The sequence below is a fragment of the Amblyomma mixtum genome, chromosome 1 (genome assembly GCF_055824585.1).
Source record: "Amblyomma mixtum isolate Tamu chromosome 1, ASM5582458v1, whole genome shotgun sequence".
Taxonomy (NCBI): domain Eukaryota; kingdom Metazoa; phylum Arthropoda; class Arachnida; order Ixodida; family Ixodidae; genus Amblyomma; species Amblyomma mixtum.
In genome coordinates, this window is record NC_143012.1 from 132,939,636 (window position 1) to 132,955,698 (window position 16,063).

Genomic DNA, 16,063 nt, shown 5'->3' on the forward strand with positions numbered 1-16,063 from the left:
CTTCACTCCAGCCACCCGGCTGGCTCACATCTCTGCACACGAAGGAGAGGGGGCACTTCAGAGAAAAGCCGGTTTATTTTTCTGTCTTGGGACGTTGAAGTGGCACGCTGTCATGCTTTCTTTTATTGTGCAAGTTTAAGGCCGATAACGGTATCTTGGTGCAAGCATTTCAGTCAGCTGTTTTTTGAAGCGATCTACTGGTTTTCCATTAACACTCTGTTCCTCAAGTCAGTGATTAAGAAGTTAGCCAATGAGGCTTAACTGATTAATTACTTTTGAAGAACAAAAGAAAAACATTGCAGGCTAGGCCACTCAACTCTAAGCCATGCAGCTGGGACATTCCTTGCTTTTTAAAAGCGTGGTTACATTCAGCTGGGACGCCTGGTATATGTCAGTGCTCGTAGCAGGCCCAGCCCCCTTCGGACAGTGTCCCAGTGAGGAGCCGAGCTGTGCGCAGTGACAGCATAGCTTAACGCGGGACAGTGCAGAGACCAGTGAACGGCCAGTGGGTGTAAGCTTATTGCAATGCAAAGCATAGACCAGTATTGCCAGTGTCACAAGTGTGCTGGAAAATGCTGTACAGAGCATGTTGACGTTGAAATTCGAGCTTGTTGGTTCATACATCGGAGCAATAGCGCAAACAGGACAAGGGACAAAAGAACGAGTGGACACACACACAGCACTGGCTTCCAACAACTTTATTAGAAACAAAAGCACAAGAATTTATACATGCATTTTTGCCGTGTCATCCCAAAGCATGCGCAAATTCACTGCGAGCGTAGGTTGTGAAATTATTGAAGCAGAAAAGACAGCCAGATTAATTAGGAAGTGCCTCTGTAAGCATTCCTTCTGTCAGACTCTCAAAAAAAGAAATTGCTTGCCTACGCTCGCAGTGAATTTGCGCATGCTTTGGGATGACACGGCAAAAATGTGTCCACTCGTTCTTGGTCACTTGTCCTGTTTGTGCTATTGCTCCGATGTACAGAGCGTGTTGACGTGGCCATCTGTCTGGGGATGGTTGTGCCACGCATGGGGGATTCTTGGAGTTTGGCCATGAAAGCACTAATAAGTGCCCGGCCCTGAGGAGAATGTGTTCCACGGAAAATTTTGCAGCCTTGGCTGCTGTGCCGCGCTGGAGTGGCTTGGTTTCAGCCTTATGATGGCCCACCTGTTGCCTGAAGATGAAGTTGGAAAAGGGCCGAGAAGATCCTTGCCAACTTGCTCAGACGGGACTCTGGGCACTTGAACAGGATGGAAAAGTCTAGCTGGCTTGTTGAAGTTGACAGTGCGGTCTGAGGCACACGTAGGACGAAGAATGAGGATGAACACAGCACTGTCAACTGAAGGATCTATTTCGGCGACATCGGGTATAAATATGCAGATGATGGGAAAAAGATTCAGGGCGCCCATGTCAAGATACGTCAGCAACAGAACCAAATGCTCAGCACAAAGCACTACACTGATTATGCTTCCCCCGCAAGTGAGAGCTCCTTATGCAGCAGCACCTGACGCTCCCGAGTCTTCAGGGCTTCGATTATTGTTTGTCTGGCAACCACTGTGGAATAATCACTGCACCGGGGCACACTTTGGGTTTCCCGTTTTTTTGCTTCTTCACAACGTTGGCAGTGAGTGCCGAGGGGACCAGATGTGGCTTGTGAAACTTTTTTGCACTGTTCTTTTAATCTTTAATTAAGGCTCCGTTGTGTAGGGGGCCACACTCTGGGGCCAGGCAGAAGCCGGTCAGGACTCGGCTTTCATCGGGGTGGTGATGTTGGGGAGGAGCACCGGCTCAACATCAGTCTCTTCACCAAAGAGCGTGGCGCTCCCGTTCCAGACACGGCAATATACTTTTCTCTTGAGGGACATTCATGACCCCATCCTTCTGGTTATTTCGCTCATGCAGTCCTCATCTGCAGCCACTGCCTGCCCTGAGTAGCCACATTCCCTTACTACCACTTTCAGCACCTCGGTACCAGTTGTGAACCGCTATTCTCTTGCGAGACTGTTGAACATTACTTTGGTTTTCTGCATGTTAATTCTTAGCCCCACCGTTCCACTCTGCTGCCTGTCGAAACTGATTGATCGTGCAGTTCGTGTCCTGAGTGACTTAGCAAGGCAATGTCATCAGCGAATTGCAGATTACTTAGGTATTCTCCGTTAACTCCTATCCCCAGTCGTTCCCATTCCAGGTCTCTGAATAGGTACCCCCTGTAAACGGGCAGTGAATAGCATTGGCAAGATCGTGTCTTCCTGCCGGGCACCCTTCCTGATTGGAATTTTATTTCTTTATGGACTTTATGGAGGACTACGGTCGTCTTCTTCAGTTGAAGCCAAATATCTGTTCTGCACCGAGATCGTGAATTCCTCTAATTTCCCTCGTGCCACCAACTCATGGATCAGCTTCCATTTCACTGGTTTCTTCCACTCCCTCTTTAAGTTTAGGCTGATTCGAGACCTTACCATTCTGTCATTGCTACAGCGCACTTTTCCAATGACGTCTGTATTGATTTGAATGTTTATTTCAGGCAGACAAGTTAGTGCACTGCACGGGCTCAGGTCGGCCCGAAAGCCCGGGCCGGGCCGGGCCGAGACATGATCTGTTTTGCCGAGCCTGGGCCGGGCTCGGGCTTAAAGCTGTGGACTCAAGTCGGGCTTGGGTCCGTACAGAAACGGCTGGTGTCCAACTTTTCATTTACGATTGCAGTGAGGTACACAACTGCGTCATTGGAGTAGCGACACGGATGAGCTGTGGGTTATAGTACGCTCTGAGAAAAAAAACTAAGCTTTATTCATTGACTTATTTATTTCCCTATTTCCACGCCGCGGTGGCTTAGTGGTCAAGTCTCTTGATTACTGAGCCGGGGAACCAGGGTTTGCTCCTAGCCTCAGTGGCCGCATTTCTATTTAAGTGGCAAGCATGACAGCCATGTACTTTGTAGTATCATTGCTCGTTGAAGAAACCCAGGTGGTCGAAATGATCCAGAGCCCTCTGCTTCGGTGTCTCTCACAGCCTGACTCCCCTTGGGCCCTTAAGCCTCCAAAACATAACTTTATTTTATAGCTGCATTTTTCTCATGTGATAAAACTCACAAACTAAAGCGCGTTTGGTTTTCTTTTTGATCAGCTGACCGCAACGTCTCTTAATGAAATAGCCACGAAGGATCGTGAGAGTTTGTAAATCTCATCTCGTAACCACATATATCCCTCCTCGCTTCTTCAGCCTGGTTGTCATGACAAGTGTTTTGCCCTCTAAGTTATCACGTGGTTCGCGCGTTATATTCTGCTCCACCAGTAAGAGTAAAATTCACCCGGTCTTAATTGGCCATTGATCGTTTGTCATCCCGAAATATACCTATACACTATTAGTAATGCATTCGGGAAGAACATATTAGTTTAGGACGCTTATAGTCTTCAAAACACGCACCGTGAGATACTCAAGCCTTTTAACTTTTCGTTCCTGCTGAAAGGTGGCCAGTTCGCCTATGAATTCAACCTGTGAGATCGCATTCACTAAAAAAATGTCATCCTACTGCTTGCTAGGCAGCTTTAATGTTTATGCTTCGTGGGCTGCAAAATATAACTGATTAAAATCATGGGGGAATGCAAAGTGGTCTATTACGCGCGTATGCAGCCCTTTTTATTTGGCTCTCAGAACTTCAGAGTTTATCTTTGCGCACCTACACGAGATTACTGTCCAAAAGACGGGCCTGGCGAGCACTACTCTTAATCACTTTCTTCTGCGTTAAAAAGAACCAACTTTCTGCAGGCCAAACTGTGGTTTCAGAACCTTTGCCGACCAGTTTCTTATCGTTCTAGTAGCGGTCTACTTCCTCAGAGTGAGCAAACGGGCCGGGCTCACTAGAGTGATAATTTAGCGGGCCTGGGCCGGGCCCGGGCTTCAGGTCTCGGGCCCGGGCCGGGCTTGGGCCTCAGATTGAGGCTCGTGCAGTGCTCTAAGACAAGTCATAAAAGTCTGTCTAAGAGGCTGACAAAAAGGCACCTGACGAATGGCAGTCTCTCAATACACACAACACCTCAGCATGCGGTGAGGGAAAAAAAAAATGGTAAACATAATACAGGCATTGACACAGAGCAGGATTGGTGGGTTAAGCATTCAAAGCCATTCGGCGTGATTTAAGAAGTCAGGTTCAAAAAACGGTAAACATAATACAGGCATTGACACAGAGCAGGATTGGTGGGTTAAGCATTCAAAGCCATTCGGCGTGATTTAAGAAGTCAGGTTCCTCCTGAAGTGACAGCAACTACGCATTCAACTTTTTTTTTGAAGACTGCTAATGAAGATGGTTGATTTACTAAGGTCGTGATGTCAGGGTGGCAATTTAAAAAATCTTGCACAATGCCAGGGTGAGCGCACAGTATGAAGTCTGTTTCATTTTTAGTCTCACCATTGGGGCTCTTCGATGTCCACTTCCTGTTGGCTCGTTTGTGGAAGAAGGTATTCATGATCTGTAAATTATTTCTATCTGCGAGCTCTGCTAATAACTCTCCCCTGCTATTCTTAGAACCTATGCCATAGTCACCTACCACCTGGTCTCCAGCCTGCTTCTTGACTACCTTCGCATTGAAGTCGCCCATCAGCACAGTGTTGCATTAGTCCTCATGTTACTGCACAATTTTTTGGGTATGAACTACAGTGTACTCTGTTTTTACTTTGCTCATCGCCGATTCCATGTCTTCATGGAAGCTTTCAAAGATCTGGTCATCATGGCTTGATGTAGGTTCGTAGGCCTGTACCAGCTTCTATTAGTACATCTCATTAACTCTATTTGTGGTAGCTGCCACCCTTTCGTTAGTACTATAAGACTTCTCTAAGTTGCCAGCTGTATCTTGATTGATGAGGCATCCCACACCTAGTTCTCGTCTGTCCGCTAATCCACGATAGCACAGTATATGCCCCCCCCCTTTAGGATTGTATACGCCTCATCTGTCCTCCTAACCTAAGCACTATGACATCCCATTTAATACCCGCTTATTCCTCTTACAACACTGCTGGGCTAGCTGGGTGAAACATTGCCAGGTTCAGCTTTCAATGGCTTTCAATGTCCAAAGCCAGAGATTCTCGTACCTTTCACTGCGTCACACAGGTCTGACTGCCAGTTACTCTGCAGCTGCTGGGGACTGAGGGCCGATTGTTTCATTCAGATAGGAGGTTGCAGCCCAGTACTACACCAGAGTAGCCGAATCTTGTTCTGGTCGTTGAGATGAGGCCGCACCCTATTCCTGGTTACTCAATTCCATCTACATGCGGAGTTTATTTCTTTTTTTTCATCCGGTTGAGAATTGCTCTGCACTGAGATTCGAACCCTGAATCTCTTGCATGCGGATGTTCTACCTTTTTGTCATTGCTGAATGCAGGTATAAGAAGCGAATGGTGTGTGTTCATCATGAGCTGGCTTGCCTGTTTAAGCACAAAGACTAACTTGTGTGGGAGATTGTGGAGGCCTTCCATATCTACCACGAAGCAAGAAAATGTGTGAGCAAGGCCCCCATTGCACTGACTCAATATGAGGTGGACCTTCTTTTGGGGGGCAGAAATGCAAGCTTGTAGAAGTTTTGCAGTGTTTGAATTGAGATGTGCCGTTCTGAACTGTGATGTGAGCAGTGGGTGTCTCTGGATACAAAAGCCAGTCTGAGCCCCTGTTGCTCTCAACTCACACAGGCTGATGTGGCAGGTGGGGACTGGACTCTGCTGCGCAGCCAAGTGTTTCTGCATTCCTCCGCTCCTCTTGCTTTGCAATGGGGGATGCCCCACAGATGCCCCCGATTTTCGAGGGCAGTTTGTGTGGAAAGTGCACTGTCCCGTTTTTTTCCATGTTAAGAAAAATACAATTTTGAAAATGCTTATTGTGCCAGAGATATGTTCGCGTTGCACCAGGCATTGTGGTGTGTGCCTGCAGGGTCACCAGGGTGCCCTGGGCCTGGAGACACCGCTGGTGCTCTGCCTGGCAACCAGGGCGTCCAGCGTGGCCTTCTACCACCAGGTGAGTGTGACCGCTGGGTTGAAAGAAAGGTTTGCACACACACACACACTGCCGCAAACAGATGACGGGTAAGTGGGTCTTGTGCTGCATTTGACAGCACAACCATGGGCTGTGCATGTGACTGAGGCCTAAATTTTTTTTTCTTTTTATTTGTTGCTTAGGGTTTTGTGGCCAGCGACAGTATTTTGAGCTCTGCATACCCTGACGAGCACTGCTGCTCTCATACCTGGCACTTGGGATCCCTATAGAAGCATGTTCCACATGTAAGGTTGCCCACTTAATCTCGATAAGCAAGTTGGCCTGCTAAACAACAGGTGGCACCACATGCTCATGTAAGTCATCATCATCATCTGTCTGACCACACCCACTGCAGGCCCATGTTTCTCCAATTGACCCTGTCCTTTGCCAGTTGCGGCCACCATATCCCCGCAAACTTCTTAATCTCATCCGCCCACCTAACTTTCTGCCACCCCGTCTAAATTTGCCTTCTCGTGGAATCTACTTCGTTACCCTTAAGGACCACCGGTTATCTTGCCTTTGCATTACATGCCCTGCCCAAGCTCTTTTCTTCCTCTTGATTGATTTCGACTAGGATGTCATTAACCCACGTTTGTTCCCACACCCACTCCGCCCGCTTCCGATCTCTTAACGTTACCCCTATCTTTTTTTTTCCATAGCTTGCTGCATTGTCCTAACTTTAGCTGCCTTAACTTAAGGACAGTTTCGAAATCAAGCTGCAGTGGATAAAATAAACAAAAGAACTTAGAATTGTTCCCTGGTAGCAACCCTTGATTGCACTTCAGGATCCGGATGGGGTTCAAGCGGGATCAGTCGCGATTGAATTGGCTGTGTAGCAACATTGCAGAACAAGCTAATCAACCTGGTGTCGCAAATCGGGCCGACGCGTACCCAATTGCTGAAGGGGAACGCTTTCGCGTGCAGGTTCGAAGAAGAAAACAAAACGAATCAAACAAAGAAAACAAAGCCGTGTTTATACTTTAAAGGAAAGGAGCCAATAAAAGAAACGAAAACACCAAGGAAAACACACACTAGACACGTGTACAACACTATGGATAAAAAGGTGAGAGTTCACCGGATACAAAGCGTCCCAGGTGGAGCGAGAATGCCTTGCAGGCAGCAAGGACGTGGCTTGGCGACTTGCGATGTTGCGTCCAGGGAGACGGTGGTAGAGAGCCAGGAGATGAGGAACGGAGATGGGCACGGGAGACGCTGACGAACTCCTGTCGGCTGCCACCATTGACTGGGCAGCTGCAGCAGGAGAACCGTGGCCAGGTGCTGTCGACGGCGTTCCAAGACCCTGTAGGCTCGTGCAGCCCATCCAAGGAAGCCTTGGCAGCAAGGACCCTCAATCCATCTGCTGCCTCTTCCGACCTCGAAAGGGACGCAGTAGGCCTGCGTCATTGATTCAAGGGAAGTCCACGGCAGCACAGACCTGAAGTCTGACGGCTGCCACCTCCACGCTTGAATGGGGCTCAATGGTCTTGCGTCGATGATTCTTGAAGGGAAGTCGCCAGCAGCTCAGACCCAACGTCCAACAGCTGCCACTTCCACGCTTGAATGACCAGACTTGTGCTGCGGTGTCTTCCTCTACACCTTGGTTTGCTGACACGTAGCTCTACGCTCCTCGTGCCTGCCTCGCGCACACCATTTGCATGCGTACACGCGCAACGCGGGGCTGGCACGCACGGCGCTCCGATGTCCAATGCACCACTGCCGACACGCCACGTTCCAGGAATCTCTCGTCAGTTAAGTGTGCACATCACACCTGGTTCAATGTTTTAGGGGAATCCTCCAAGGTGGAGTAGATTTGTAATAAGGGATTAATTACTCATTGACATCCACCTGATCGCAGCCATACGGCTACAGAGGAAAGCTGTACAGCTTTCTCTTTCAGCTTTCTTGGTAGAGCGACTGCTCCGGTGAAGCGGTGGTCCTGGGTTCGAACCCCGGACCAGGACGAATTTTTCTGTAACTATGAAGTTTCTGAGAAAGCTGTTTATCTTTCCTTTGTAGCCGTATGGCTGCGCTCAGGTGGATGTAATTACTCCCTTATTATAATTAACCTCAGTGTCAAGTAGCAGCATTGATGGTGAACTCACGCATTCATCAGCCGACTTCCTTATACGGAAGGCCTCCATTATCCCCCGGGCAGTGCTATCTTTATGTTTCTAGAGAATGCACAATTCTTTGAACAATGGAACACACTTGTGGCTTTTGACATGCTTGGTCAAGTGCGTGCCCGTACCTCTGTCAAGTGACCTGGCGTGTTTCTGGAGGTGTATATTTAGACAGTGTCCCGTGTGACCCTGAGAGTGACCTTGATCAAATCTAACTTGGAAACAGCCCATGCATGAATATAATAAACATTGCCGTGACTAGGTTTTGAACCCATGGCGGGGCGGACAGAACAGCTTCACTGGCCGCTACACGAGAGCACTATGCTGTTGCCACAGCCAATCAGAGCTGGTGTTAAACTGCAACAACACAGTCTTGCACTGTGCTTTACACATTGTCGTTTTCATCAACTTCCATGTGCAGTGCAAACAGATCAGATTAGCTTAACCTTGATCAGAGCTTAACCTGAGTCTAATATTGTCTCCAGACGTGCCTACAATCCAGCAAATCAAAGCCATGGGTCAACCAAGCTAAACACATGCTTTGGCACATCTAACTATATGCTAAAACCCACCTGCTTTTTTCTCAGGCGAATGAGATCATGTGGATGGGTTGAAGGCAGCGCACAAACAGGAGAAGGACCGACCATTCTCTTGTGGGTTTTCATCAGTCTAGCTGCATCCAGCCGGCCAAGTTGGGCATGCGATTCACGAGATCCTTTTCCAGTTCGTGCTGGTAACCACTGTGGTCTGTATCATGCACTTTTTAATGCAATAGCGTTAGGAAGATTGTGTCGCAGAAAGTGCCACAAAAAGTCGCAGAGAAGCAAGCAACCTGTAAGGCAGGTGGGCCCCGTAGGTCATGTGTTCATCATAACCTGCCCACCAGACTGTGAGCAAACTGCACACCGTGGCAGTGATATCATTGGTTGGCCACGAGAGGTTGCTCGGGAAGAGCAGTCTGGATTGGCAGCACCTGCCATCTCGGGGCACATCGCTAAACTGCTGTGCCAGGAGTGGTATGAGGAATAATCCCAGGGATCTGTGGCTGTTAATCAGAGAATGGCCAATTCTGCACGTATGGACAGTAGACCATTGACACTATAAGCTTGGGCTCATCTGGTCCCTTCCGGTTTTTTTTTCTCTGCATATTTTTTTGCGCACATGTGCCTCCTTGCCCATGTGGCATGGGACAGGCTGTAGAGCGCAGCCTTGGATGCGGTGCAGTTGCTGGGTGACCTGGCGGGTCCCCTGGCCTCCCTGTCCGAGCCCGGCTGGAGGGACCTGCTGTCCTGGCTGGCCCAGCAGCGGGTGCCATCGCCCGGCTGCCGGCTGGGCTGCCCACCGGTGAGTGGGGATGCCTTTGCTCCTTGCAGGGCAGAACAGCGCAAGCTACACAGGGACAAGAAAGTAGACAAGAGACACGCACAGTCCTGACTTACAGCTGAAGGTTTATTTCTCGAGACACTTTCGTAAATACACAGCAGCATCAAGAAAATGAAAGCAACCAAGTCTGATAAACAGTCATCGCCACCAGAAATCGCACAGGAGAACTCCGATCATCCAGCTACCGATAAGAACTGCAATTCCTTATCTATAAGCGCTATGGAGGGGGTACTGACACAACTCTCTTTAAGATGCGATGACAAAACCATGCGAGAAATCATTGAAGCCGTGAAAATCACGCATCTTAAAGAGAGTTGTGTCCACACCTCCTGCATAGCCCTTATAGATAAAGAATAGCAAGCAGTTCTTATCGGTAGCTACATGATTGGAGTTCTGTTGATTTCTGGTAGCGATGACTTTATCAGACTCGGTTGGTTTCATTTTCTTGATGCTGCTGTATATTTACCGAAGTGTCGGGAAAAATAAACCTTCAGCTGTAAGTCAGCACTGTGTGTGTCTCTTGTCTACTTTCTTGTCCGTGTGCAGCTTGCACTGTTCTGCCTTGTGATGAACCAACTAGCCCGCGATGGGTTATTCAAGTTTTTTGCTCCTTGCAGGGCCAAGGAGGCATCACCACCCTGGCTACAACGCGGCCTGTTGACGACAAGTACGACTGGGTGAGCACCCTTCTTCCATGGTCGGTCTGAGTTGGCAGGGAGGCTGACGAAGAGGGTTCCAGTTAAGGACAGTGCAGCGAGCTGTGGAAAGAATAATGATAGGTGTAACATTAAGGGACAGGAAGAGGGCAGAGTGGGTGAGGGAACAAAATGCGGGCATAGTCAAAATCAAGAGGAAGAAGTGGGCTTAGGTAGAAGAAGGCAAGATAACCAGTGGTCCTTAAGGGCAACAAACTGGATTTCATGGGAAGGGAAGCGTAACAGGGGGCGGCAGAAACTCCTTAATCTCATGATGTCAGGGTTAAGGAGTTTGCTGAGATAAGGTGGCCGCAGCTGGCAATGGACGGGGTGAATTGGAGAGACGTGGGAGAGGCCTTTGTCTTGCTAAAGCCCCTCCATAGTGCTTCTGCTGCCTAGGTTTGGCACCTCCCCTCCCCATGCTCTTCCATAGCCTCTCTCCACCTTCCAGTCTAGAGCTGCAATTTTGTATTTCACAAACGAGTCAGCACCATCGCCCGACTTTCCATGCAGAGTAGTTGACCGCTTTGCCCGGAAGAAAGCGCAGACTTCTGCGGTGGCTCAGTGGTAAGGCACTCATCTACCGAGCTGGAGTACCCGGGTTCGAACCCGACTGCGGTGGCCGTGTTTCGATGGAGGCGAAACGCAAGAGGCGCCTGTGTGCTGTGCGATGTCAGTGCACGTTAAAGATCCCCAGGTGGTCGAAATTATTCCAGAGACCTCCACTGCGGCACCTCTTTTTCTCTTTTTTCTTTCACTCCCACCTTCCTCCCTTCCCTTGGTTCAGGTGCCCGCCGAGATATGTGAGACAGTTACTGCGCCATTTCCTTTCCTCAAAAACCAATTTACCAATTTACCGCGATATGCAGATTAGTTGACAGATCGGATTACTTAAGCACAAATCAGCCTTTGTCCTGATGTTAAATGCCTGAAGCAAAACCCTCGCATTCTTCCTCCTGCCTAGAATCCTCGCTTCCCCGAGCCATGCCCCGCATTCACACGTGCCAGTGTGCTGGACCAAATGAGCATATTTTTCTCCATTTTCTACATTTTTGTCTAAGGCGGTCACTAATGCATCACCAATATACAACATTCCACAGCAACGAACGTAGGCTGTCTCATGTTTCGTCCTGCAGCCGGGCCACTTCCGTGTTGCAGATCCGAGCTGTCGATCTCGACAGCTTATTTGGGGCTGAAAACACCAACGGTGCCTTGTGCCTGTTTGCAACTTCCTTTGCATTGTGCAACACTCTGTGCACATACGCCGTCTTCCGACCTATTTGATAGAGTGCCAGGGTTCATTTTCTGGAGTAAAGCAATGGCTGGCTGTAATTAAGCATCAGAGCATTACTTATTCCAGCTTGGACTTATTTCGTATCCAGATTCACAGCAAAGACTGATCTGTGATTCTGAAGGAAAGCACGACCAACGGTGTCTACAATACCTCTGTGTCTATGTTTTTGAAAATCTGCAGCTCATGTTTTTCTCTAAAAAAAACCTTAAAGGGGTACACATTATACTGCGACTTTCTGTCAAATCACCAAAATTAGACTGAGAAGGTGTGATTATGTAAAGTTGCATTTGATGTACTTTTGTGCAGATGGCGTTATTTTGTAGGTTTCTTCATGTGCACACGCCAGTTGCCGCCCGGCCAGGCGGGATGTGTTGCCCGTTGCACCAGGCTGGCATCGGTCGTGCCCTCGGAGTTGGCAGCATGGAAATGGGGAAAAGGTCGAGAGTTACAGCCTAGAAAGTGGCAGTAACGACTACATCATTCAGATATCAAAGTGACCATGGACTAGAAACACGGCACTGAGTGACAGCGAGTAAAAGGAGCCTGGAGGATGACACTTTGCCCAGGTGCACGCTCTGCAGTGGTGGCAGTGCATATTATAATCCTGTTTGGTATGGCCCAGACCAGTTTTCTTGAATTAGGTATTAAAAGGTTTCCCTTGGCCAAGGTAACTCAAGGCATCACCTTCATACATGGCTCCAGGCATGCAAAAAGAGCAGCCGTGGCATTGGGATGGGGCGGCGTGTTTGGGGGGAGATTTGAAATGGGGTTTATATGCTTACATATCACGTAAGCAGTGCGAACAGCGTAGTGAGTGCTCGACATATAAAAGCAGCCAACTTAATTGCATGGACATAGCGGGAAAGTAAGCACACAGTTTTTGTGAGTGGAGCATTGTTACCACGCTGCCAGACTTGTGTTCCTAACTCCCACGAACGGGATCTGGTGCGTGATTTTGGGGTATTGGACAATTAGTAAATTGCTTTGTGATGGTCTCGCGCCAGGACATGCACACATGCACGCACGCACGCGCGCGCGCGCGCACGCACACGCACACACACACACACACACACACACACACACACACACACACACACACACACACACACACACACACACACACACACACACACACAGTGTTCACATGCTTGCATGTGAACACTATTACATGATATATTTATTTTTGTGCCCATTCAAGCATAAAGAGTCGATTGCACTTGCCTAGAGTGCTCGGACGGTGTGCTGCGCAGCAAATGAACTGAAATCCTTTCGCAGCTGCTTTGCTAGGGGTCAGGTGCCTGTGCTTTCATGTCTCTATTCAGCTGCTCTCCAGCGCAAGCATTATCAACGAAAAGTCAATACCTGCTTCATAATTTTCCTCTATTCCCCCCAAATGGCACCTTTCCAGCGCTCTAGACAAGTGTGATCGACTCTGTACATATTGTTATGTGACGGCAAGGTGATGAAGACAGGACTGCATGATGGATGGAATGATTTAGTGGAGGTGGGCCTAGCGCAAGTACTCTGTTCTGCGCCACTGCCCACTTTGTCGTCTTCTAGTCTGTGACACTACCCGGGGCAACTTAGCGATCGTCCTGATTGCGCGAACTGGAAGAACGGAAGTGACGATGAAACGATGGACGTGACAGGAGGGATGAACACAGAGAAGATGGAGGGCTTGCCATCACGATGGAAGAGATTATTGGATGAGTGCTGGTCCTGGAAGCTGCCGGGCCCCAGGTCACCATGAGCCAATGGCCGAGGGGCGCACCAAACAGCATGGCAGGGGGCTGTGTGTCTTGGATCGGTCAGGTCATAGGGTCTGGGTTAGTTTGTCGTGTCTTGTGGTTGAGTCGGGGGACGGGGCAAATGTCAAGGTCAGTTCTGGTCCGGGGCCACGACCGGGTGGTGCGGACCAGGAACACAAAGCCGACGACCACGGCAGACGCTGCACGGCCGAAGCTCCAGGACCAGGATGGCGATAATTCCCCAGCAGCTGACACGAAATGTCACATGACGGCAAGCCAATGAATACAGCAGTACATGATGGATGGAATGATTTAATGGAGATGGGCCTAGCGCGAGTACTCCGAGCCACGCCACTGTCCACTTTGTCGTCTTCTATCTAGTCCACAACGATATATATTGCCGGCCGGCAGGTTGTTTAGTGAATGTACTACAAATTCGGAATAAGGGAGATGAAAGGGTTTATAATGTGTATTTCTTTTCCACGTTGCATCAGAGATAATTTTCTGTCGGAGGTTGTTTGAATCAACGAAAAAACTGGAACCGGTGAAATCATATGCGAACTGTCTCTTGACAAGGAAAGTACACCTGTAAGAAATGCTGCCACGTTTCTGGCCTTCATATTCTCTGTAATTATGTGCACTAATATGTGCTCCAGAGTGCAGATTTTTTTTAGGTAAACTGCGTTCTGTATAAGTTACCTGTAATTTTTGTGAGAGAAGCCAACAGCCACAGAAACCAAGGGGCACAGGGGATTTTTAATTCATTTTTTTTTTATTTTGTGGTGTTGATCAATTTATAATATTACTGAATATGTTATGGTTTAAAGCTAATTGATTAGAAAAGCAGAAGAAAAAACAACCACATGCCGCCGGTGGGATCCGAACCCACGACCTCCGAATTACGCGTTCGGTGCTCTACCGCTGAGCTACGGCGACGGCTGTCAAACCTTCTGCTTTTCGGGGGTATTTATGTTTACAAATAACTTAACCTTGAGAGTGTTCACCAGCGCCACCCACGCTCTTAAGCGGCAGACGTAGCACGTCCTGAGTTACCGCTGATGTGACGTAGAACACCATCGAATGGCGAGGGTGGAGGCTGTGTGAGAACCCTCTTATGCTTCCTAAGGCATAAGAGTAGTGCTGAGTTGTCTGTAATTTTTGTGTAGTTTAGGTCCCCTTTTTTGCTAAAGCACAGCTGTCATGCTTGCAGTTCTAGGGAATCCTGTGACCTAGTATTGCGAGGTGGCGCACGGCAGACCTGGAAGACGACAATGTAGCGCTTGTGCTGATCGACTGCCATTGCCGCCGTATCAACAACCGCCTCCTCCTGTGGGGCTCCCTCACAGGTGTACATGGCGTTATGTACGGCAAAGCGTCAGGTGTGAGGCACTGTCGTTTCAGTGGCATGGTGAGGATTTGCAGCAGAGAAAGATATATGCCTCAGTCGCAAATTGCCGCGTTAAAAACTTGGACCTAGAAGGTTTGTCGCGAATGCTATGGATAGCTAAACCGTGATCTGAGCTAGTTGGTAGATCTTCACAACTTCACCAGTGCTGCGACGAGCAACAAAGACAGAGAAGGAAGGACAGGGACAAGCGCTACTGACAACTGAAAGTTTATTTGAAAAAACACACTGGCTATATGCTCTCGAATGGCAACCCAATGCGCCTGCGCTTCCCGCAAAAAAAGCACACAAAAGAAGGAGTTGTGTGAAGGCTATCACATTCACAAGAGCAGCGACACGTGCGTTAGCACGCCTTCTGTATCCATCCATGAGTGTGAGATTTCATATCTGGATTCCCGACTTTCTTATGTGTGCTTTTTTCGCAGCAAGCGCAGGCGCTTCTGGTTGTTATTTGAGAGGATATTAACCTGTGTGTTTTTTCAAATGAACTTTCAGTTGTTAGTGGCGCTTGTCCCTTCTCTGTCTTTGTTCCTCGTCACAGTGCTGGTGAAGTTGTGAAGAATCTATAGATAGCTGCGCCACATGGATCCATTCTTCAGAGCTTAGCATCTTTTGGGAAGGCATCACATGTCGCTTCCCACGCGTCGGTACTGTAACAACCTTTAGCGGAAGAATACTTTGGCACCCTTCACTGGTCTGGCAGCTGCGTGGGTCAAATTCAAGCTCAGACGACTCCGGACTCGAGTGGCGGCACTCGCCATGCGTCCCCCACATGGCGCGCAGCAACCGTGTTGTCCACGCTGGCTTTGCGCAAAAAAAACGATGCGGTTTCTGTCGACTAAGGAACGCTAGCATTCATTGCAGTGCAAAATTAGACCACCTAAAATTTAATGCAGTATCCCTTTAAGCTTCACAGGCATGCACGAAAACCTTGGATCCATCCTGAACACATGCAGTTAATTCGTCAGAAGAACAAACTGTACGGTGCATCTTTGAGAAGCAAGGATCTGTTTATGTTGGCAGCATTACTTAGCAACAAGATTACGGCCAAACTGAGAAATGCAAAAGCACACTGTTGCCAACACTTCCTCAGTGGCATGTCTATGGGTCAACCAGACTGAACTTGGCGAATCATCAGTGATGAGCTTGGAAAGTGCCCTAACCGCCCTTTGAGATCATCGTTGATGGTGAACCAGTTTCTGGATCTGCATTATCTGACTGCTTTAACGCCCACTTTGCTGCCAGACCAGAAAAAGACTCGTCTCCAAGTAAGCGCTTGTGCTGCCCACAGAAAGACTTTCCTGAGACCATGTTTTTAAAACCCACAGATGGATTTGAAGTTTTTGACACGTTTCTAAGCCTGAAGAATGGGGAAGCCCTTGACACTGACAGCATTCA

At 48.6% G+C, this 16,063-nt stretch overlaps 1 protein-coding gene across 1 annotated transcript in view; it reads left to right on the forward strand.

The window, feature by feature from the left end:
- The window catches only part of LOC149367631 (DENN domain-containing protein 2D-like), a 174,956-nt gene that overhangs the window by 103,885 nt on the left and 55,008 nt on the right, over positions 1-16,063 (forward strand). The window contains exons 8-10 of the mRNA XM_089575130.1: positions 5,919-6,002; positions 9,365-9,484; positions 10,141-10,200. Coding sequence (XP_089431256.1) covers positions 5,919-6,002; positions 9,365-9,484; positions 10,141-10,200 — 264 coding nt within the window. The remainder of the gene's footprint in view (positions 1-5,918; positions 6,003-9,364; positions 9,485-10,140; positions 10,201-16,063) is intronic.